Source organism: Macrosteles quadrilineatus, unplaced genomic scaffold, assembly GCF_028750875.1.
Source record: "Macrosteles quadrilineatus isolate MER2022 unplaced genomic scaffold, UCM_ALF_1.0 Scaffold_3__2_contigs__length_128488019, whole genome shotgun sequence".
Lineage (NCBI taxonomy): Eukaryota > Metazoa > Arthropoda > Insecta > Hemiptera > Cicadellidae > Macrosteles > Macrosteles quadrilineatus.
This window is the reverse complement of record NW_026542596.1, coordinates 48661457-48684043: the sequence shown is the minus strand read 5'-3', so window position 1 is coordinate 48684043 and position 22587 is coordinate 48661457. Positions and strand designations below refer to the sequence as shown.

The following is a 22587-nucleotide window of genomic DNA, read 5'->3' as shown; positions in this document are numbered from 1 at the left end:
TTGCCCCAAATACCTGAACTACCTTTTAAACTTTACGTAACTCGTGTATTTTATTCCACACAAAGTATATATTCTATATGAAGAAACTAGGGCAAGGTTGGAGCGAGGACAATTTTCTTGTCTGTAGAATGAATTATTATGGATAAATGTTAGTTAACTTATTCGTAGATAAGAAGGAAATGTGGCATAAAACTAAATTATATTGAATTATTAGGATGTATTAGATAATTGATGTGTTAATGAATGAATAATTAGGATACCTAGTTGCACGTGGTAATAACAAATTATACGTGTTTCCTTATTGTTAATGTAGATTAATTATTGTTTATGTATTTATTTTCTACTGGATCGTTTTTGAACATACCGGTATTTGTAAAAATACCGGGTACAACCCGGGGGGAGGGGGGTTTAATAATAAATATTATTTGATTTAAAAATAACTGTTTCGAGATATGCTCAACACGAGAACAAATTAACTTGTCACAAATCCAACAGTTATCAATATTCAAAAGTTCATAGGTAACAAATTAATATTTCCACATTAACATAATGCATTTTTCTTTCGCGTAAGGAATTCGTCAAATTTTGTAATTTATGAACAATGTTTATAGCCTTTTTCATGTGTTCTGAGATATTTTTCCCCGCAATTCAGGTATTGATTAATTATGAATTATGTAGACTTCACTACTTAGAAAGTGACGTCAATTACTCAATATAAATACAATAAATTGACGTTCGATAGCTTTTTGTTTGGAGAATCAGAAAATAGTTCTAACACCACAATCTGCTTAGAGGCAATTAGCCTTGCGTTTCCCGGATCTCAGTTTTCCAATTTATCTATTTATAATCTGAAAATTTAATTTTATCCATTATTGTTTGTTTACCTGACAACTTTCCTGTTTGGGTTGCATAACACGGAGAAAATACTTTGTCTGTATTTATCGCGGTAAATTCTTTTTGAAACACATTTTTTGTGGATATTTGGTATTGTTTTCCTTCGCAACCATTTATTGAAAATTATCTTCATATTGCTCAATCGTAGAACTAATTTAACATTTTTTATGTAAAGACATGCGTTTTATGAAATGTGTGTACCTCTTTCATTTTGGATACTCTTTTATATACTGTGCAATACGGTATTTTCTAAATCTCATTGGAACTATTATAGCACACTGAACGATTTGCTTTGCTTATCTGTGGAATCGTTTTTTATGAAATTAAGTAAGGAGATGCGATGGAATAAAGTGGCTGTGACAATCAAATCGCAGCACATTAAATCAATCTGATATTATTAATTTTATTTTATAGTTGTACAGCTTTTTTTAATTTACAAAAAACACTCGTTTAAGAAATCTGTGGAAATTTATAAATTCCATGTTGATATGCCATTACAAGGTTTCCTTTTCAAGAACCACCGTAAATGTGGTTTCCTATATTCTTATATCCTTTGGAATACAAATTTGTTTAAATGGGGTACATTTTTAGTGTTCATTAATCTTGTCTCACCAATTAACAGCGAAAATATTGATCAAGATTGAAAGAGACGACACTTTCCCATTTAAGTATGTTGCAAATGTTAGAACATAAAGTATGTCGTAGAATTGATTTACCTATTGAGTGAGTTGTTGTAGATTACTGATTTCAGTGTAACCTAACTTTCCCTATCTTTTACTTTTAAGTCAAGCTAAAAGGGCAAATTATTGTACACATAGAATCTTTTATGTAAATTCAAGTATTTTAGTATCGAAAAACAAGGGACAAAAATGTTTGTCAACAGCACTCTCTGCGAGTGGCCAGAGACTAATTATTAATCTGTGTTCTCCTTGAGTAGGTACAAAACAGGGTGTAGCTGGTACATAGGGATAAAATATCTAGTCTGTAGTTTCATCTAGATGTCCAAAATTAGCAATATACATGAAAAACATTTTTTTTTTATATATGGTAAAACATGTAATCTATCGCCATTTAAAAAGAAAGTGTTAAAGAAAAGTATTAAAGTATCAGCTTGTTAGTTTTGTTTACCATTAGGGTCGAATTACTCTGAATATGCTGAAGTATGTTTTACGATTTTGAGCAACAGGTATCATGATTGATGTATATGATACCCTTTTTTGAATTTATCTATATTGCTTGAACGCAATTGTTCGCAAGTGAACTTGTGGAGAAAGATTAAAATACACTTAAATACAAGAGAACCCGTTTGGTCAGTAGCATTTCCTTTCAAATTTTATAGGTTTGAATTACTATACTTAAAAAGCGTCGGAGATGCTTACATACAAAATCAAACTCACGAAAACACTACGATGACATTAGTTAATTGTGTAAAAGGAAATGTATTGTACGATTTCTACAATCAACCCATCCCGATGTAGACAATAGACTGATACCTGCTCAGTTGTAAACAAAACATCCGCAATTTATCAGTTGTACTCAAGTCCGGGATATTAGCCCACGGGCGATACGGACGATTATTTGAAATAGAGTTTGGACACCGCGGGCTTCCCCACTGCTATGGGAATACCCAGTCCTCCGTTAAACAACGTAACACTGACTATCTGTAGTCAATGGCTATAACCAGTCACAACACTATGGCCGTAACAATCATGTTTCATCGTCGTGTTCTCCTGGAAACATTAACATTTATCTGGACTGTTTCCTGGTGCAGTACTTCACTGTATTGGCAGCGAGGTGAACTTAGTGTCCCTGAACTGGTTTCTGGGATTTCCCAGGTGAAGAGAACCGAAATATGTGGGTTTCACATAGTACGAGGGTGGGTTTTTACTTTATTTCTTTGTAGATAGTATTAGCAGAAAGTGTTGTTTTCGAGTTTGAGTTTTTGGATGGAAATGTCTGTTTTGGCTCCCCTGGACCCAAAATACCCCCGCCAAACATACCTGCAGACTAAGCGAATTGAATTTGTCTGATTGGGTTTTTCTAAAATATTTTCTTAAAAATGTAAGATGTATCCCCCATCTAGAGAACATTAGGTGTAATGAGTGCTTCTACGGGGCGGGGAAATGGTATTTGATCAACTGTTAAAAGTACAGGAAGAAATAAATACATTCTCTAAATTCGATAATATATCCATAAACAAACTACAACCGTACAAAGTACTAATCCCTGGCATTTCCAGTCCTTTTATGAACATTGATTTTTAATTGTGATCCCCCCCCCAAAAAAAACCTAAAAAAATTGATTTTTACAAACACGGCTTTGACGATTCTGATTTCAATTTAGGATGTTATGTTCCTTTTAACTCTATACAAAATGGTACAACTCCAAATGCTGTAAAACTTATGGTTTAAAAATTATTGCGATTTTATCCAAAATATTGCATAGCTGCTCCCACCGCACCCATGATAATAGTTGTGGGTAAGCTAATGGAGAAAAATGTGTCTGTTTGCTGATACCGTTTATTTACTTTTAACTTTGAAGTAGATACTATTTGGACCAGCTGTATATATTAAGCCAGAATTTTACTCGAAGAGGGCCTTTCAAACCCCTTTGGGATATTAATGCCTGGAAGGTAAAAGCAAAAGCCGCTGTTTTGTACTACAGTATGCTGCATTTCCATGTTACAGTATTTTCCCACGGGTTTACATTTGCTCCTCATTAGAGGGAACTCCCGGACGCGGCATTGCGAAAGCGCCTTAGTTCTGAAAATCTCAATGTAGTTTGAAAGTCCGGTGAGAGCGTAGTACTTTCTCCCAATACTTTCTTCTGTAGGGTCCGGCTCAAACATCGGTGAGATAGGCTCATCCTGTTTATCAGCTGTTTGTTGGGTTGGGGGTTCGATTCTTTGCGTATGTATACTCTTTTGAACAATGTACATTCAGATTAAATTAAAATCGCTATTTTAAAGAAAATCGTTAAGTTGTCATGTACTATGACCACTTTGTTGTCAGGTGAAATAAATGAATTTTCAAATTTGTAAAACTTTAAAAGGGTGTAATTTACTCTAAATAAATATAATTAGAAACTAAACTTACCTAATACAGCAAGGTATACACCTTTTGCATTTTAAACTTATGCACTTAAGTCTACTGCACTATTAAAATTTCAGTTGATGTCTTTAATTTTAACCCCCTCCCAGGACCCACTTTACCCAATATTGATTTAAGCTTGATTTATTTTAGACGGCGCTTTGTTTAAACAACGGATAACTTTCGCAAGTTTTAAGTGGTGGTAGTTAAGTATATTCTGGTTTATATTTGTAAGCAACTGTGTTGGCACTGATGTGCCACTATTCCTCCTTTCTTCAGCAGTTCTAAAATCCATTTATTCCTTTCTTTTAACCAAAAGATTGCCAGCTCCCCCCCCCCCCCGCCAGAAAGGTTTAACTTTAACATCGTTTAAAGCGAGAAAGTATTGTTCATGAAAGTAAAGATAGGGTTGACTATGATTAAACTAAACTTTAGACCACAGTCAGAATTAAACTAAATCTTAGGAAAGTGATTTTCTCGTCTTTGTATTTTTTCATATGAGTTCAAATCTGCTTGCAATAGGAACAATGACAGAATTGCCAAATAACCCATTTAAGTAAATTCGTAATTTAAATGACAATTCATACTCGTAAGAGGTTTCCGATTCATCCAAAACCACTTAATCATTAGTGTTTAGTACGATGTATTGTTGAAAAAGGAATGAAAAATCCACTTTTACGCCAAGCGAAAGCAACAATAGGACGGCGGTGTAGGAGAGCGAGTGGGTTATATGCAAGTTGTCCGGCCTTGAATTGTTATGTATCCTGCTTATGTTGACGTCACGAACGCTTACTCACTGACATACCGTGTAAACATACAGACCGAATATCACCTGATGTGCAGTGTAAACGTGCAATTGGAAATTCATATGTGGATCATCTGTAGCCAATTTTGTGTCAAAAAAGAACCTAGTTAAATGAGGCACTCACAGACTGTGTTACTGTCGAAACCTCTTATTTTCCTCTGATTTTTTTGACACTCCAATCATTCATGTGACACAACTGCTGGTATATATTACAGCAAGTGTTTCTTTATGCTTTTCTTGCTTAGATAGTAAGTAGATTATAAAATATCTGTAATTTACATAAACACACTTTGTCGTTGGCTCGACCCAACTATATCAATTTTAATTTGAATTTCAATTTTAATTTAATTTCTTAAAGGGGATAAAATGTCTAGTTTTATAGTTGAAGGTTGTATTCAGACTGTACAGACAAAATATCACGTGATTCAGGTTACAATTTCCATATTTTATCCTAGTCGGGTTACAAACCCGACAAAGAAGGAAGTTTGATCGGGAGCCTTACAGGGAATTATTATTGATCGAACTTAATTTTAATTACCACAAACGTTTTTACAATACAGTACCTACCCTTTGTGATTACTTCTAACTAGAACAGTACAATATTTTGTCGTTAACAATTATTCATATTTTAAACTTATCATTGTATGTTAATGATAAGATTAATTATAATCTTAGGGTTATTTTATAGGTATTCGAGACATTTTCTGCGCATGTTATGTCCCAAGAGCTCATTTTTGGACACAGGGCATAATGTATTTCCACAGCTCCCGGATATTTCCAATCCAACGAAAAGTTTCCGATATTTCATATTTAAATTCTTATAACGTTTTGTAGTTATTTCATTGCTTACTAAAAATACTTTTTCAGAACCACGAGCCATGTATTATTATTTTTTGTAAAATTTTGTCATTGGGAGTTTCATAAGTGAGGTTAGATGTAGTTGACAGTTAAGGTACTAGTTTAGATTGAAATGTGAACTGTGATATAAATAAAGTCTTCGTACTCGTCATTTAATCATGTGTCGTGTGAAATGTAAATATTTTATTAAACTTTTTTTGTGACATAACCATGGGGAAATTTGCCAATGTAACGGTAAAAGTTGTTCAATTTACTTATTCAAATTAATAGGATACCTGAAAGATTATTGGAACGGTCCTCGAAAATTCTCCAAAAACTCATATTTTTAAAGTAATGTGCCGTAAAAAAAACTGTTGTAGTTCTGTAGGCACCGTGTCGTAGCAAAACTGTAATCAAAAACCCCTCAAAACTCACATTTTTAAATGAAATGTGCCGTAAAAAACCCCTGTTGTAGTTCTGTAGTATTATTCTTTGGTCGCTGGTAGACACCCAATCGTAGCAAAACCGTTATCGTCCCGAACACCCGGAAAGTATGGTAAACCTATAAGTGACATACTGAAATGAATAACGTGCAAACCCACAGGCGTCACTATAGTATATTCTCGCCCCAACGTAATGAGTTTATGAATGTATAAGGTCCGGTTGTCAGTTGTCGGTTGTGTAGTAAGCCAATATACCGTGACCGGCCGGCGGCCGCGAGTGCGAGAACGGACGGTTCGCTCACCTACTTCTACCGCCACCGCCACCACCACCGCCTGACCCGACTCTGCCGCTTCCTGTTCTAAAAATAACACGGCAAAATATATTCAGGATGCACTACTTCTCGTCTCGTCCTCGTCCGCCGTCTTTGGGTGCTAATTGAGGCAGTTTGCTCTTGGAGTTGGAACTATTAGATGTTTCTTTTTTGACTCTTAATAGCTTCGCCTTTTAATAGTTTTTTCAACAATACATTTTTTTAACGAGGGTGACAGTTTTAAATGTTTTACCGCGAAGTTATGCTAGTTTAATATTTTATAATTTGTTTGAATTTGAATCGTATTTAAACTGTATCTGAAAACAAAATAAACTCACTTAACTACGTAAATTAATTTAAATAACATAGGTTTGAAACCAAAATGTACTTTTTACCATTCTTAAACAAAATCTTTGTGTGTATTCACAGAGTACTGTCAGAGACACTCTTTATTCTTCGATGAAATGATTTTAGATTTTTATTAACAATTTTTTTGTTTTTTCTAAAATTTTCAATTTGATAGCTTATGTTGTGCAGTTGTGTTGAATAAGTCATCAGGTATTATTTATCTACCTTTTGAATTAAACATTAGTTGTAAAAGAGAGTTAATCTTTACTGTCAATTGTTATAGCGTTTGCAATTATTGTAGTTTCAAAGCCCATGATGCCTCATTATAAAATCATCGGACATAGTCTTTTTTGAACACTTTTCATTGTTGTAATTAAAATAAACTTAGTCTATACATTATTTATATGCTAAACAAATTATTTAGAATAACTATTAAAAAACTTTTAGTCGGTCAACAATAAAAATTCCAGACTGTATATGGAAGGATGCTGTTGCTGCGCACTGACTTGTAACGAGTTAATTTTCCTAGGGGGGTAAATATTTGCTTTTTGGCCGCGCACCTATTGCTGGCATCAGCAAGCAGCGGCGGCGAAGCTAGCGAGCGCCCTTTGACCCGGCTTATCAGTGCCGATAAGCCTGGGATATCCTAGTTTCTCAGGATAGCCTAGGACGGACATTCTAGTCGTGGATCCCGTGCAGTGAAGAGTTAGCGTGTGTCTAGTGAGACGTCCAGTGGTGTACGTGACAGTGGTGTCGGAGTATGCTGGTGGTGTGATCGCGCCGAGTGTTGGTGTAAGTTGGGTACTGACCCACTTGTGGTGAGTGGACGACTTGATATTATTCGTTTGATAATATTAATATCTGGTTTTATTGTGAGGGTTAGAGTTGTAACCGTGCTGGTCAAAGCCTGACGGTAGTTAGGATTTATATTAGTCAGGAATAATATTAAAGTGTATTCCTGACGGTTCTGGGCAGGTGCTAGAGCGCAAATAATATAATTTAATTGACTGTAGTGGATATTATTTTGCGTTGTACCTAGAGTTAGTTATATTACTAATAACTCTGAGGCCCGACAAACCTAGGCTGCACGATTTAGCGTGCGTAGTTGGAAACACGTGGCCAGTAGGCTAGTAGCATTGACTTTATATCTCTAGCTAATATTATTAGCCTATTAACAGAAGCCCAGCTAAGCAATATAACGTTGATATAGTAGTAGTAGCAGTAGGGTTGGTATTGATTAATCATTTAATTATTTTAATTTAACCTGAACAGCTTGCTTAGTAATCCAACACGTTAGCTTGGTAGCTTGGATAGCGGAGTACCGGCTATCAGATAATATATTTATCTAGTGTTTGGAACGTATTTAATATTTATTTATCTGCTACTAAGTAGCTCAATATTTTAATAGTGCAATTGCCATTTAGTTTTGCTTGGTATTTATTGAGACCAGCTACTAGTGGTGTAGTCACTCTACCTATAGTGTACTTGTATATTATTATGTGGTACGATTATTGAGTGAACTGTTTGATTCTTAGCTTGGGCATTAGAGTTGTGTATTGGATTATAGTGGCCTAGTAGACCCCGCCTGGTGATAACGCGCGTTGTGGTTTTTTTTGGCAAGTCGTCGTGCAACTCACTGTGTTTTAGGCACTCTGGGCTTAACTATTGGATAGTTAGGACGAAGCCCGAGTTGCGTAGTCAGCAACGACCCCCTAGGAGTGTGGAGAATCGGCGTAGGCCTGGTAGTGATTATTGCACGTTTGTTTTGGTGACTTGTTTTTGACTTGTTCACAGTGCCCGTGTATGAGCCAGTCCTATACCGGTTAGACCCGGCTTTTGGGCCTAGTGGTTTCCCTGACCTTATCGCAGACCCTGGAATTTTACCCAGCCATTGTAGGCTGAGCTATCCCGGCAAACGGTTGCGACTGCACTGCACTTTTAATATTTTTTTTTCCAGTGCAGAAAATATCGTCGCAAGATGGCGCCTGCGAACAGGGACTGAGGTTGGCAGTGGTGCTGAGTTGCTGACGTATTAACGGCGCCCGAACAAAATAATTTTATTTGTGCAGATTTGCTGCGGACTTGTGCAGATTGGCTGCGGACCTGAGCTGTCGAGCAGAGTTTTAGGCAGACCTGCTGTGATTTTATAGTCGGTTGGGTAGGCCTAACCTGTTTTCTGTTACAGTGTGGTGTGTTGTGAACCCTAATTTATTTAGTGGTTGTATACATAGATATTAGTTAGTAATTTAAATTTTGCTAATTAATTGAGCTTTATCATTGAATATTATTTGAGTGAGAACCCTTATTGTGTATTTGTGGTTTGACTTTCACACCCATAATTGGTTTGATTTATTATTTTGCTAATTAATTGAGCTTTATCATTGAATATTATTTGAGTGAGAACCCTTACTGTGCATTTGTGGTTTGACTTTCACACCTATAATTGGTTTGATTTAATAGTACGGTGTTAAATAGATTTTAATCGGTTTCGCTCTTATTTTTGCGGATTAGTCGTGGTATTTGAGTTTTAAATATGGTTGTCACTACGAGTACGACGTCTGTGCTGGGCGGTACGCCTATTACGTCTGCTATTGCTACGACTAGTTCTGGGGTTAGCTCCGAACTGTCGGTGATGACGACATCGTCATTGTGGCCGGCGTCTTCGCCCGTTTGGCCGACAATTTCTTCGGTAGTGGCTACGACGGTGACAACTTCGTTGACCTATTCCGCGCCAGCGACTATGTCCTTGGGGTCGCAGCCCCGGGACGGTCGCTTGGGTATGTCCTTGGGGTCGCAGCCCCGGGACGGTCGCGTGGGTTGGATCTATGACCTCTCGAAAGGGGAGCTCATGAGAACGATGGACCAGTATGGTTTGGTGACCACTGGGACTTCTGCGGAATTACGGCAGAGATTTTCGTCGTTTTGGAAGCAGCGGAATGCCCGTCGGTACAGCGATGATAGGCTGTGTACAGCTGGGGCTGCTGCACCGACATATTTACCGCCCGCTACTACGACTGTGGAGCTTCCTGACCCCCCGAGAACCGTACCTCAGGTACTGGGTAGTATTGCATCGGGCCAAATAGAAATAGTGGGACTTGGCAGGGAGTTAGAGGCGATTAAAGAGATCCTTGGGTTGTCTTCGGAGACCGATACCCGGACTCTTAGAGAACATCTGGCATTGGTGGTGCGACAGGCGAGAGGCTCGCCGAGTAATGAGGTCGGCTATGGGTTCGAAAGACCCGCCAACCCTACGTCCCCTGTTGTGGCTGCTCCCACGCCTACCTTTGGGTTACCAAGTAGACCCGAGGGATGGCAGCGACCTAACGATTATTCAGAGAGACCAGTCCGTCCTTCTAGCTTGGAGGTGCCACGAGGCTCGGATATGCTCTCGAATGAGGCCAGCAGGGTGGAGCGGAAGGACTGCTCCAAGATATGTAACACGGTACGGAAGTGGGGTTTAAGGTTTGATGGACGTAGAGACCCTGTGTCATTCCTGGAGCGTCTTGAAGAGCTGATGGTCTCGTACGCTATATCGTCGGAGGACCTGATCAGAGCGCTGCCGGAGCTGTTGCAAGGCTCAGCGCTTCTATGGTACAGGAATTGCAAGGAGCTCCTGTATTCCTTTGAAGCTTTCCGGCGTCAGTTTGAAATCCAGTTCTTCCCTCCAGGATATTGGAGGAACTTGGATGAGGAGATCCGGAAAAGGACACAGGGTGAAGGCGAGCACTTCCGGGACTACGTTGTTGCCATAAGTACCTTGCTTAGGCGTAGCGGTACGTTGTCAGAGCATGGTAGATTGGACTTGATCTACAACAACATGCGACCTGAGTACAAACTCATGGTGCGACGGCGGGACTTCCGCAATCTGGCCGAGATGGTTGAGTTAGCCGAAGACTACGAGGCCTATCTGCGAGAGAAGGCGGCCTTCCGACCTCCTCCTTCTCCAAACGTAGCGCTGGTTTTGGAAACCGCCTACGCACCCAAAAAGAAGGTGGAGAAGCGCGCCGAAACTGCCACAGTCGAGAAGCGGAGTTTCGAGAGATCATCTCCGGAAGCTGAGTCGCTTGGGCGGGTGGCTTCGAAGTTGAATCGGGTCCACGGTCAACGGCCCGTTACAACAGCTGAGGGTCCAAAGGGGACGGTGAAATGTTTTAGGTGCCAGGAGATTGGTCACTTTGCCCGAGAATGTGGTAAGCCAAGGACCGTCTCCTGTTATGGGTGTGGCAAACCTGGTTTGACGGTGAGTCAGTGTGGATGTCGGGCGGGAAACGGCAGGCCAGCTCAGACATCAGGAGGTCAACTGGGCAAGGCCACACAAAACTAACGACCTCAGAAGAGTGGTCCGAGTGGCTCGGAAAACTAAACAGCCTGGTTGGTGGAGTAGACGAGAACCGGCTGATTTCAGAGACAAGACCCTTTGTTGAAGTTGTGCTGATGGGCAGCGTTTTTAAGGCATTATTGGACACTGGCTCCGTAGTTAGCTTGGTTGGGCGAGGAGTCGCCAACCATCTTCAGCACCAGGGTGTAGAGCCGTGTAAGCAAATCGCTCCTCTGAGGATGGCAGAGGGGACACAGTCAACGGCCGAGTATTCGTTTCGGCTAGAAGGAGAAGCTGCGGGAAGACGGTGGATAGGAGATGCCTTGTACGTCCCCACTCTCACCACAGACATGATTCTGGGTATGGATGTCATCCGAGACCTCGGATTGGTGACATGTGGGACAGAGGTAGTAAGAATGGGCGTGGGTGATGACTGTTCTGGCCAAGGTGGCCGCATAGACAGTGTCAAAATTGGTGACGAAGACCCCGAAGGCCCTTGCAATGGAAATCCCTGTCTGGTTTCTGATGCTAAATCCTCCAGCACCATGTTGGCTGGTAGTGGCAAGTAGAAGATTTTCTTTATTTTGAGTTCGAGACCTGTGGTGTAGGATTCACCATTGGGTTAGGGGCTTGAGTATTTTGTTTTGGCCGGAGTTCAAAAATTTTTTTTTTCTTTAGGCCGTTTTCTTTTTTTTTCATCCCGATGTAAGTGGGGGATGTAACGAGTTAATTTTCCTAGGGGGGTAAATATTTGCTTTTTGGCCGCGCACCTATTGCTGGCATCAGCAAGCAGCGGCGGCGAAGCTAGCGAGCGCCCTTTGACCCGGCTTATCAGTGCCGATAAGCCTGGGATATCCTAGTTTCTCAGGATAGCCTAGGACGGACATTCTAGTCGTGGATCCCGTGCAGTGAAGAGTTAGCGTGTGTCTAGTGAGACGTCCAGTGGTGTACGTGACAGTGGTGTCGGAGTATGCTGGTGGTGTGATCGCGCCGAGTGTTGGTGTAAGTTGGGTACTGACCCACTTGTGGTGAGTGGACGACTTGATATTATTCGTTTGATAATATTAATATCTGGTTTTATTGTGAGGGTTAGAGTTGTAACCGTGCTGGTCAAAGCCTGACGGTAGTTAGGATTTATATTAGTCAGGAATAATATTAAAGTGTATTCCTGACGGTTCTGGGCAGGTGCTAGAGCGCAAATAATATAATTTAATTGACTGTAGTGGATATTATTTTGCGTTGTACCTAGAGTTAGTTATATTACTAATAACTCTGAGGCCCGACAAACCTAGGCTGCACGATTTAGCGTGCGTAGTTGGAAACACGTGGCCAGTAGGCTAGTAGCATTGACTTTATATCTCTAGCTAATATTATTAGCCTATTAACAGAAGCCCAGCTAAGCAATATAACGTTGATATAGTAGTAGTAGCAGTAGGGTTGGTATTGATTAATCATTTAATTATTTTAATTTAACCTGAACAGCTTGCTTAGTAATCCAACACGTTAGCTTGGTAGCTTGGATAGCGGAGTACCGGCTATCAGATAATATATTTATCTAGTGTTTGGAACGTATTTAATATTTATTTATCTGCTACTAAGTAGCTCAATATTTTAATAGTGCAATTGCCATTTAGTTTTGCTTGGTATTTATTGAGACCAGCTACTAGTGGTGTAGTCACTCTACCTATAGTGTACTTGTATATTATTATGTGGTACGATTATTGAGTGAACTGTTTGATTCTTAGCTTGGGCATTAGAGTTGTGTATTGGATTATAGTGGCCTAGTAGACCCCGCCTGGTGATAACGCGCGTTGTGGTTTTTTTTGGCAAGTCGTCGTGCAACTCACTGTGTTTTAGGCACTCTGGGCTTAACTATTGGATAGTTAGGACGAAGCCCGAGTTGCGTAGTCAGCAACGACCCCCTAGGAGTGTGGAGAATCGGCGTAGGCCTGGTAGTGATTATTGCACGTTTGTTTTGGTGACTTGTTTTTGACTTGTTCACAGTGCCCGTGTATGAGCCAGTCCTATACCGGTTAGACCCGGCTTTTGGGCCTAGTGGTTTCCCTGACCTTATCGCAGACCCTGGAATTTTACCCAGCCATTGTAGGCTGAGCTATCCCGGCAAACGGTTGCGACTGCACTGCACTTTTAATATTTTTTTTTCCAGTGCAGAAAATATCGTCGCAGACTGATCAGACACACTAATCAAAAACACTAAACAATTGATGAAGTATTACGCTATGAGGGGTTAAGACTGTAAATATTGAGTTACAACAGACAGAGATGGAAATACTCTAGAGGGAACACGACACATGGCGGAACGACAAGTCACTTGTCACTTAACAGAATCTGGTGAATAGTCAAAAGTTCCATCATTTCTTACAGTGGCGTTTCATTTTATGTGTTTTTGCCATCCAGCTTTTAATTAGAGGTTCTTGCGTTGCACTGAAAAAAAAAAGCACGAACAGGAACTGTCTGACATTCACAATGCTTGTTCAGGTGGCACAAAAGTTTCCAATTAACAACTCCCAAAATATGTCTCTTAGCGGGCTCCTTTCTGTGTCCCGTCTAGTGTACAGCACCAGAATTTGTCCAAGTCGTTTCCTTACATTGTAATGGCTCAACCTTTCCTTTTTATTGTAGCCAAACCTTAAAAAGTAACATAACTATTTTTAACAAACTGATATAGCACTTTTTAATTTAGTTTGTGGCAGATGTATATCAAAAATTATGTTGCAGAGTTACGTGGACTCGCTGTGTGATGGCGACGGCGAGGGGGACGATGGCGACGAGGACTCCAGCTATGACAGTGACCAGGAGAATGATACTCCGCGACACCACGACGTGTCTCGCACCGCCTCGGACACGCTGGGTGCAGAGTTCGCAGAATACGTGTCGCTACCACCGCAGGGTTACCTGGCCAAGGTGGAGTTCGGCCTCAAGCTCGGCTACACGGAGCGACACGTGCAAGCGGCGCTGCAGAAACTCGGCCCCAACCCGGGCCAGAATGACCTTCTCGCTGTGAGTATTGTGTTGTAATAGCTTTTGATGTTTTTGTTAGATTCTAGACATTTTTGAGTAGTGATTGAATGATTAAGCTGAGATTTCTTTTGAGTGAAAGTAGCAAGAGGAAGTTTTGTACGTAGACTCTTCAGATTGGCATATATTCATATAAGTAAGGATTGCAGGACGAGCAGTTCCAGGGTCTAGTTGGCAAGGGGACAAGTCGTAATTTTTTTGCCTTTGCTGGACTCATGGTCCCCGAAATAATCTTAGATAAAACTAGGACTGGTTGTCCAACACTTGAAAAGCATGTAAACGTGAGAACTCAACCAATCGCATAATGCAAAACGTTAACGTTTAAAAACATGAACTGTACATTTTTTTTAATGAACTTTGATATGCCAGATTCACAAACCAATTTTATTTTCTCAGTTAACAACATTGGTTTTCGTAACAGACTTTTAAGGAATATTCTCTGTGTTATTTAGAGTCTGGGTTTAAACCTAACCTGTTCAACACATCTACCTTAGGTGCTCTTAAACACATTGTAGTTTTACCTACCTTTCCAGACAAACGCTGGACAGTCAGTCCCACCCCAACCCTTCATTGGTGTTGGGACTGACTGTTCATCCTTGTCAAAACAGGTAAGCGAATTTAAGGTAAATTTAATCCTAATACTGTCTCTTACCTCCATCTAAAGTGAGAAAGGTTGTTAATCGGTCAAAAGCAGTAGAATAGTTTCCTTTTTGTTGAACGGTTATATTTTTGAAATCCTAGTACGGTAAACATTTTTGAAAGACAAATATATCTTATATTTTGTTGTTTACAGGAACTGATCAAGCTAGGGGCCCAGACTCCGCCTCGGCTCGGCTCTGAGTCGAGTACGGACGGTCTGGAAGATGACGTGCCCGAACTTGTTGATAGTGAGGCGGCATGCAGGTTGAGACACGTCATCATAGACGGCAGCAATGTGGCTATGAGGTACCATACTACTATTGACTGATAAGTAAAGATTCTGTTTTCAAATTAAAGCTGTAACCAGTTTTAAATTGAAAATGGACATAGTTGATCCAAAAGTGCACTAAAATCAATTACTGATTTCTCTCAAATACAGAAAGTTGTTAATTAAGACAAATCTATAAAAAAACTTTGTAAACTATGGCATAAATAATGAAACATCAAATACAAAAGTATCTACAACTAAAGGGCAAAATCAAATTTTTATGGCAGCACAGTCTGTGAGTTATTGAACTATGTTCTATATGTGAAAAAAATATTGGCAACAGTTATTCAATATAGATATAATGTCTACCTTAAACCCTACTATATCAAAGTTAATGCTACTACAGACCAGAGTTGGAATTCCTACTGGTTTACACATACAACTTGCACATTATAACACAAAACATATGAGAAAGAGTACAATGCAGATAAATTAATACGCCTATCACAGAAAGACTTTATCTGGTCGTTGCAATGTCTTCCCATTATAAATAAATAAAATGATCAGTGTTGAACCATTGGTCGTATTTTTTATGTTTTAATTTTAATTAACAAAACTATTCAAATAGAGTTAAAATTATTCCTGGAATGAAGTGTTTGAAAATGTCATCTGCAACTAGTGACAAGTAATGTTACTGACAGTAATGTTTGTTGGTTTCAGTCACGGCAACAAGGTAGTGTTCTCCTGCCGAGGTATCAAGATCTGTGTGGACTGGTTCAGAGCGAGGGGACACAAGGACATCACCGTGTTTGTGCCGTTGTGGAGAAAAGAGTCTTCTAGACCGGACAGTCCTATCACAGGTCAGTGTCAGACACACTGTGTCTAAACACTCTCATCCATTGCAATATAAAATCAGTATGGCTGTGGTAAAATACAGATAAACCGCAAATCCAAGTGTTTCAACAGTCTTGTTTGAATCTTTGAGTTCCAATTCCTCTTGTGCCATGCAGTACATTAAGGCTTTTTCAAACATTTACACAGTGTAACTCCTACTATGCATATTGCACTGAACCGCATTCTGATCCAATGATTAACTTTTTCGTAGTGACGAGTATATTTAGGTAATGGTTAAAAATGAAAATGAGCTAGTTTAAAAGATAAGTTAAATAAAAATACAAACACTCTATCTTATCAATATTTTACTGTTGTGGTTGTTTTTGAAATTGGTTTTCGATTGTACCATTCTGTCAATAATTTATTTCCTAAAACGTTATAGAATACTCTGGCTTTAGATTATTGATGTTATACTACAAAATCACCACCTCATAACTTGCCAATCATATTAATATTTCATACCAGTTAGTTCGTAATACAGTGGAACCTCGATAACAAGTGGTAGGAGAAGTCTTGTGTGTCTTACGAGCACGAACAGTCATTGCTGCTCTTGAAATGTCCAGGGGCTGATAGTAAACAAAAAAGGTGGATTATTTGTAAATTTCCAATCTAGTTATTAAGTTGCCTGTTTTATTTTCCATCTAGTAGGCCTTGGATCCTAACATAAGTATAAGTCAAGTATAAGTATAAGCATAAGTATAAGTGTACATAAGTTCAGTTTAGCTTTAATGAGAAAATTAGGATCCAAGGGCTACTAGATGGAAAATAAAACAGGCAACTTAATAACTTAGATTGGAAATTTACAAATAATCCACCTTTTTTGTTTACTATCAGCCTCTGGACATTTCAAGAGCAGCAATGACTGTTCGTGCTCGTAATACACACAAGACTTCTCCTACCACCTTAATTAACATAACCCGCACGATAATTTTTAAGCTGTATATAAAAGGTCATTTAGGTTCATTTCGCTTTTTTGTTTACTAGGATCCCCTGGACTCTATTTTATCATTAAGCTTCCAATTAAACTCTTCCTTTTGAAAAAACCCTCATTTTCATTTAAACACACACAAGAAGTAAAAATATACTAAGGATAAGGATGTTTTGTTTCAGATCAAGAAATTCTAAATGAATTGGAAAGAGAGAAGATTTTAGTGTTCACACCTTCGAGGCATTGCAACGGTAAGCGCATTCAGTGCTATGACGACCGATACATCTTAAAACTGGCCGCTGAGGTGGATGGAATCGTCGTATCCAACGACAACTACAGGGATCTCATCCCAGAGAACCCTGAGTACAGGAAGGTGATAGAGGAGAGACTGCTCATGTATTCTTTTGTCAATGACAGGTGAGTTCCAAACACCTGTGCTTTGCGACTGGGTGAGATAACAGAGTAGCTATTTGTGTGTTAAAAGTGCAAAGTACGCCATTACCGCTCGAGAACTGTAGATGGCCACACAATAGCCGAGTGCGGCCATACATTTCAAGAGTATTCTCGTAATACACACAAGATTTCTCCTACAGCCTTAATTAACATAACCCGCAGAATTATTTTTTAGCTGTATACAGTATAAAAGGTCGTTTAGATCAATTTTGCTTATTTTAGGTTATGTTATTTGCATACTGGTTGTTAGTGTTTTATAGCCAACTGTGAAGGCTGATTTAGCGAGCGGCAATAGTCATTCCTGCTCTAGAGTTGAAATGAGCTATTTAGTATTTTGCGTACTGTACCAGGTGTGGAAATGTGATAATTTTCATGCAGTGGTATGAAATAGAATTATGTGGCACTTTAAATCTAACATGAATACAGTTACTTGCTTATTATTGATTCAAGACACAAATCTCAAACTTAGAACTTTTCGGATACTGAATTAGTTTTTTTTTTTTATCTATAAGCTGGGTAGTCTAATAATGTAGTTGAATGAACCATTCATAAAGTATAGTACTGCAAAGAATTTTAATTCCTTCTTATTTCTGTTACTGTGATAATTTGCGTCATAAAAGAAGCAAGTTTGCAATAAGTTGACACTTACTTTGGCTTGGTTGAATAGTTGATGTTATTTGACAGAAATTATTAATTTACATCAGTATAGTCGGCTTGTTGCTCAGTTTAACTATGTTTACTTTTATCCTTTAACTGAAGAAAAGTTTTACACGGGAATAAAATGTCTAGTTCTATCCATAGTCCAATTTTAATCAAGCCACCAGTATAACCTTAAGTCCCAGTATTTCAACCCTGGACTCTAGATTTTCCCAGGTAACCTAGCTGAACCTAACCCCTCCATAAATGCATAACCAGCCTGGCTTTACTTTAAACGTTACAATGTTGTAGGTTCATGCCTCCTGATGATCCGCTGGGAAGAGCAGGTCCAACGCTGGACAAGTTCCTTCGCAAGGAGCCTCGCAGAGGTGACCCACCACCACCTTGTCCCTATGGCAAGAAGTGTACGTACGGCAACAAGTGTAAGTTCTACCATCCTGAGCGAGGGCCGCTGCCGCATAAGTCGGTGACGGAACGCCTCGCGGAGAATGCCCAAAGACACCTGCAGGCACGTGGCAGAGACTCCAGTCCAGGTATTGATGAACAGATTGACATTATTAAAATTGTTTTGCCTATGCTTTAACATTTTTAAGAATAATGGTATATGTGCAGAGCTGTACGGGCAGCTTTAGCAGGACCCGGTAAAATTGTCCGGAAAAACCGGTCTGAGTACGGCCCTGTATATGTGATTAAAATGTTTTAGATAATTATTTTCAATGCAGTGTAGAACTTCTAATGGCTTAGTTAATATTATAGTAAGTAGATCAAAGTAAGTAGACATCTCATTCCCAAGTTAAACCTGTTGCCAGTTTTATAATAAAAATAAATGTTATTGAATTAAGCCACTGACAGAGTGCTCTAATGTCATTTACTGATTTCTGTCAAGTTGGCCAACTTTTGTACCTTGAAATGATTTTATAATTTGTGTGAAAATCTAAAGTAGGCATATAGTTTGAAGGTCGCCGGTTCAAATCTGTGGAAAGTCAGCAGTTTTTTTCATGGACTAATTTATCCTTTGTCATCGGGTTAAAGGCAAAATAAATGATCCTGACTAAGGTACCAGCTGATCTTAGTCAGCAACAAAGATATCATCTAATACTTTCAATACTCATCATCCTTTGCTCATCTTCAACCTTAGTTTGTTAGCATTGAATAAATACATAGGTGAATAATATATGTTACATAAATTTTAACACTTTTTATTCTCCTGCAGGAAACCAATTGAAGGGAAAATCTCTCAGTCTTCCATTACAATCTAGCGAAGGAACTGTGAAGACAGTAAAGAAAACGCCTCTTTCAAGAACCAAATCAGCTGTGACAACCGAACCTACAATGCTGCCGAGCTCAAGTATGGAAAGTTTAGAAGGTTGTTTCCGAGCCCCGCCGAGCTACGCTACACCCCCGCCCTCTATGTGGGGTCCGTGGCCCGAGGAGGGGGAAAACCTCCATCGCAAGTTGCAGAGACAACTGACGCTCAACCCTAGTTGTGATCCTCGACTGTACCATATTCAAAGGCAACATCAACACCAGGCGGTTACTAGAGTGATGAGTTGTGAGCCACCTTCGTACTCCACACACCAACATGTAACTCGCATCGCCTCTGCTCCCCCCTCACATCCTAGTGTACAGTTGTGTCCTCGTCCGCTATCCTCCGCCTCCGATCCTCAACTCAACCTCTCTACTCCTCCTCCTGTACTACCCTCCTGGACCATCCCTCCTCCAACCACTGCTCATCCGACATTCCATCCGCTCACCCCGAGTTTCGACGAAGCCAGACAAAGACTTGTGTATCATCTGTCCTCTATTTTCCCCGAGGAACAAGTGCAGGCAGCTCTACGATATTACCCGAACGAAACAAATCCTCAGAAAATTTGCGCAGCAATATTGTCAATGTTTCCTCCAAAACCGTAATTTAGTAGATTTATCATAGTTATTTTGCAGTGAATAGATGTTACAGTGGTGGTGTTTGAAGTCTATACAGTTAAGAACCTTACTATTAATTCATATTTTTTTTTTTTTTCTAAAAGATTTTTTCCAAATTTTTTGAAGATTTTATTAATTTAACAAAATTTTGTTAAAGGGTTAAAGTTTAGCTAGCTTAGCTGAAAAAATTAGTGTCCAGTTAGTGATACAAAATTATAAATCCTTTAAATTTGAATTTTACTTTAAATTTTAACTGGCTCTTCAATCTACTCTATGAAGAAGTTGTATGTTAGGATGAAATGTTAAAGTTATGTATTTAATCTTACAAAAACACTTTTTCTCTGTATTTATCTCAGGTAAGCCAACTGAATACTATCCCTTTCCAAAATAGTTCAAATCCACCCTCTTGGCTTTACTTTTAAATATTAGGCTTATTAAAGATTTCACCTACAAAAAACTTATATAATTGTGAAATATTTCCAAGAATATAACACATGAGAATATTGACATTATTTTTTTTCGTTGTGCGTTTCAACTTGAATTTGTCTACTTTCAATATTTTCCCATCAAGGTATAGTATTGAAAATTTTAGTAAATTGTGTCTAGAATATCAACAAGGAGGACTAACTCTTTATATTCCCAGATTGGAAGTAATAGCTCATGAAAGTAGCATTGTTACTTTCATTGAAGTTGTTAATGTTTTCCACAGATACTGGTTATGTCTGTTATGTTCAAAAGTCATGCTTGGTACGTAGAAAATTGCCATAAACAGTCCATAAAATGGGATGAGATTACTTAGAATTAGAATTAGCAGTTTAATAGTTTTACAGAATGAATATCGATATAAATAATAGATTTGCTTCAAATTAATCCGTTTTCTACTAACCTCTGCATAAGAAGTCTAACAAAATAGTTTTTGCTGGGTAGCCATTGATATTTCCTTGAACATGCAAGAGTAATACTGGAATTATATTAAAAAGAGCTGGGAGAAGGAAAAGAGGACTTTAGCGATAAGAAATAAGTTTTTATCTTGTCGGTAATAAATTAATCGTCATCTTTGGAAACAATTTTAAAATATCTTAAATGTGTTCAGCACAACACATTATTTATTACATTTATTATGTGTATTATTAAACTCCTTGGGTTTGATTAATATTACAAAAGAATTTGATTTAGTTTTAATTTTATAGGTGACAATAATGTTAGGTTCACTAAAAATTTCAATTATTATTTTCAATTTTATATTAGAACTTTTTTTTATTGTCTAAGGATTATATTAAAAGATTATGTTGAATTAGTCTCTTTACTATAAGTTCTACTTTTTGCCTTTTGATGTGTGATCAAATTTTTGAAAATGGATCAGAAATCATTCTAGCTGTATATAATTGTATATTAGAAATGTTATAAGTAATAATACCCCAACACTAGTTAATTTGTTAATCATTTTCTTTTAGAAATATAAATGGCTTAACATTTAATTTTTCTTTAAATTCGTCCGACAGGGTGTGCAGAATTAATGGTTATTTTATAACAATAATTTGTACAATAAAAATATATAAAATAAATAACCTCAATTTAGATTTTTTGTATAATTCTATCAAAATCAATCTATTCTTATGCTGTTAAACTTCATAATAAAAGTTTTGCGGGGCAGCTAGTAAATATGGTGAAATTAAAATTCACAATTAACTTAATTATTTTAGTAAGTTGTTTTTACAACCACATATTGCATGAAAAAACTCAAATTAGTCAAACTATACAAAATTATTTGACCCAATTAGAAAATCGCTTTAATTCCTTTGGATTATCTAGTGTTGGAGTCAAAGTCTTCATATTGAAGAGAGATATTCCGTTGTGTATTTAAATGTATACTAAATGTTATGATTTGTAAAACAAAATAAAAATGTTAATCCTATGGATCTGATACCATGTATCGTATGCTTCCCCTTCACTCCATTGTATGCTGTGGTTTGTGTATGTATGTATGTCATCTTGTAAGTTGTAACGTCCAGTCAGTTCTCAAACCGATGAAACTTAGAGTGAAGAGGCGTGATTAGTTTACCACACGAGGAACTAAATGTGTATAGCGTAGTCTAAGTTGTAAATAAACTACATATTTTTAACCCGAAAATTGTAAATTGCACAAGGCTTTCATGTAATACAATAACAAACTAAAACAAATTGTTGCGGTGGAAAGAAATTCAGTTTTTACTGATTTTTGTTTACTAATTCTATAGAAATGACCCACTACTTTATGTGTTATGATTTTACCATAAAGTCTATGGTGCAAGGCTACGATCCTGAGTTGTCAGTGTACAATACTGTGTATTGTTGATGGTGCGTAGTGTGACGATTGTCCAAAATGTGTAATCCTCTTTTATACCTTCAAAATAACAGGTTTTGATGTAATATTTTGTATAGTATCTTAAACGTTATTTTGTTATTAGCGATTATATATATTTTAGAGTATCTTTAAATAATAAGTTGATCAAATTTTTATAGAATTTTATTATCCTGTCTTACCCTTTAGTGTTAACACAGAGAAATGAGGTTCAGAGAAAACTTGCTTGTGGGACGACCGTGCACTTTCAGCAGTAGAATGTTGTGTCGGAAATATACGACCAGCACCGTGAGCGTAGTGGTACATGATGATGAGGGCGAGCACCATGAGCGTAGTGGTACATTATGATGAGGGGGCGGTGCTGGACTTTTCTTTCTCTCACAGAGAACTTCATCAAAAA

At 38.3% G+C, this 22587-nt stretch overlaps 1 protein-coding gene across 2 annotated transcripts in view; it reads left to right on the top strand.

Annotated features, from left to right (window-relative positions):
* LOC128990194 (endoribonuclease ZC3H12A-like) overlaps positions 1 to 22350 on the top strand; it is a 57415-nt gene extending 35065 nt beyond the window's left edge. For both annotated transcript variants that reach the window (XM_054412480.1, XM_054412481.1), the window contains exons 2-7: positions 13785 to 14066; positions 14878 to 15029; positions 15712 to 15851; positions 16996 to 17230; positions 18215 to 18456; positions 19137 to 22350. In XM_054412480.1, coding sequence (XP_054268455.1) covers positions 13785 to 14066; positions 14878 to 15029; positions 15712 to 15851; positions 16996 to 17230; positions 18215 to 18456; positions 19137 to 19834 — 1749 coding nt within the window. In that variant the 3' untranslated portion in view covers positions 19835 to 22350. The remainder of the gene's footprint in view (positions 1 to 13784; positions 14067 to 14877; positions 15030 to 15711; positions 15852 to 16995; positions 17231 to 18214; positions 18457 to 19136) is intronic.
* The last annotated feature ends 237 nt before the right edge of the window (positions 22351 to 22587 follow it).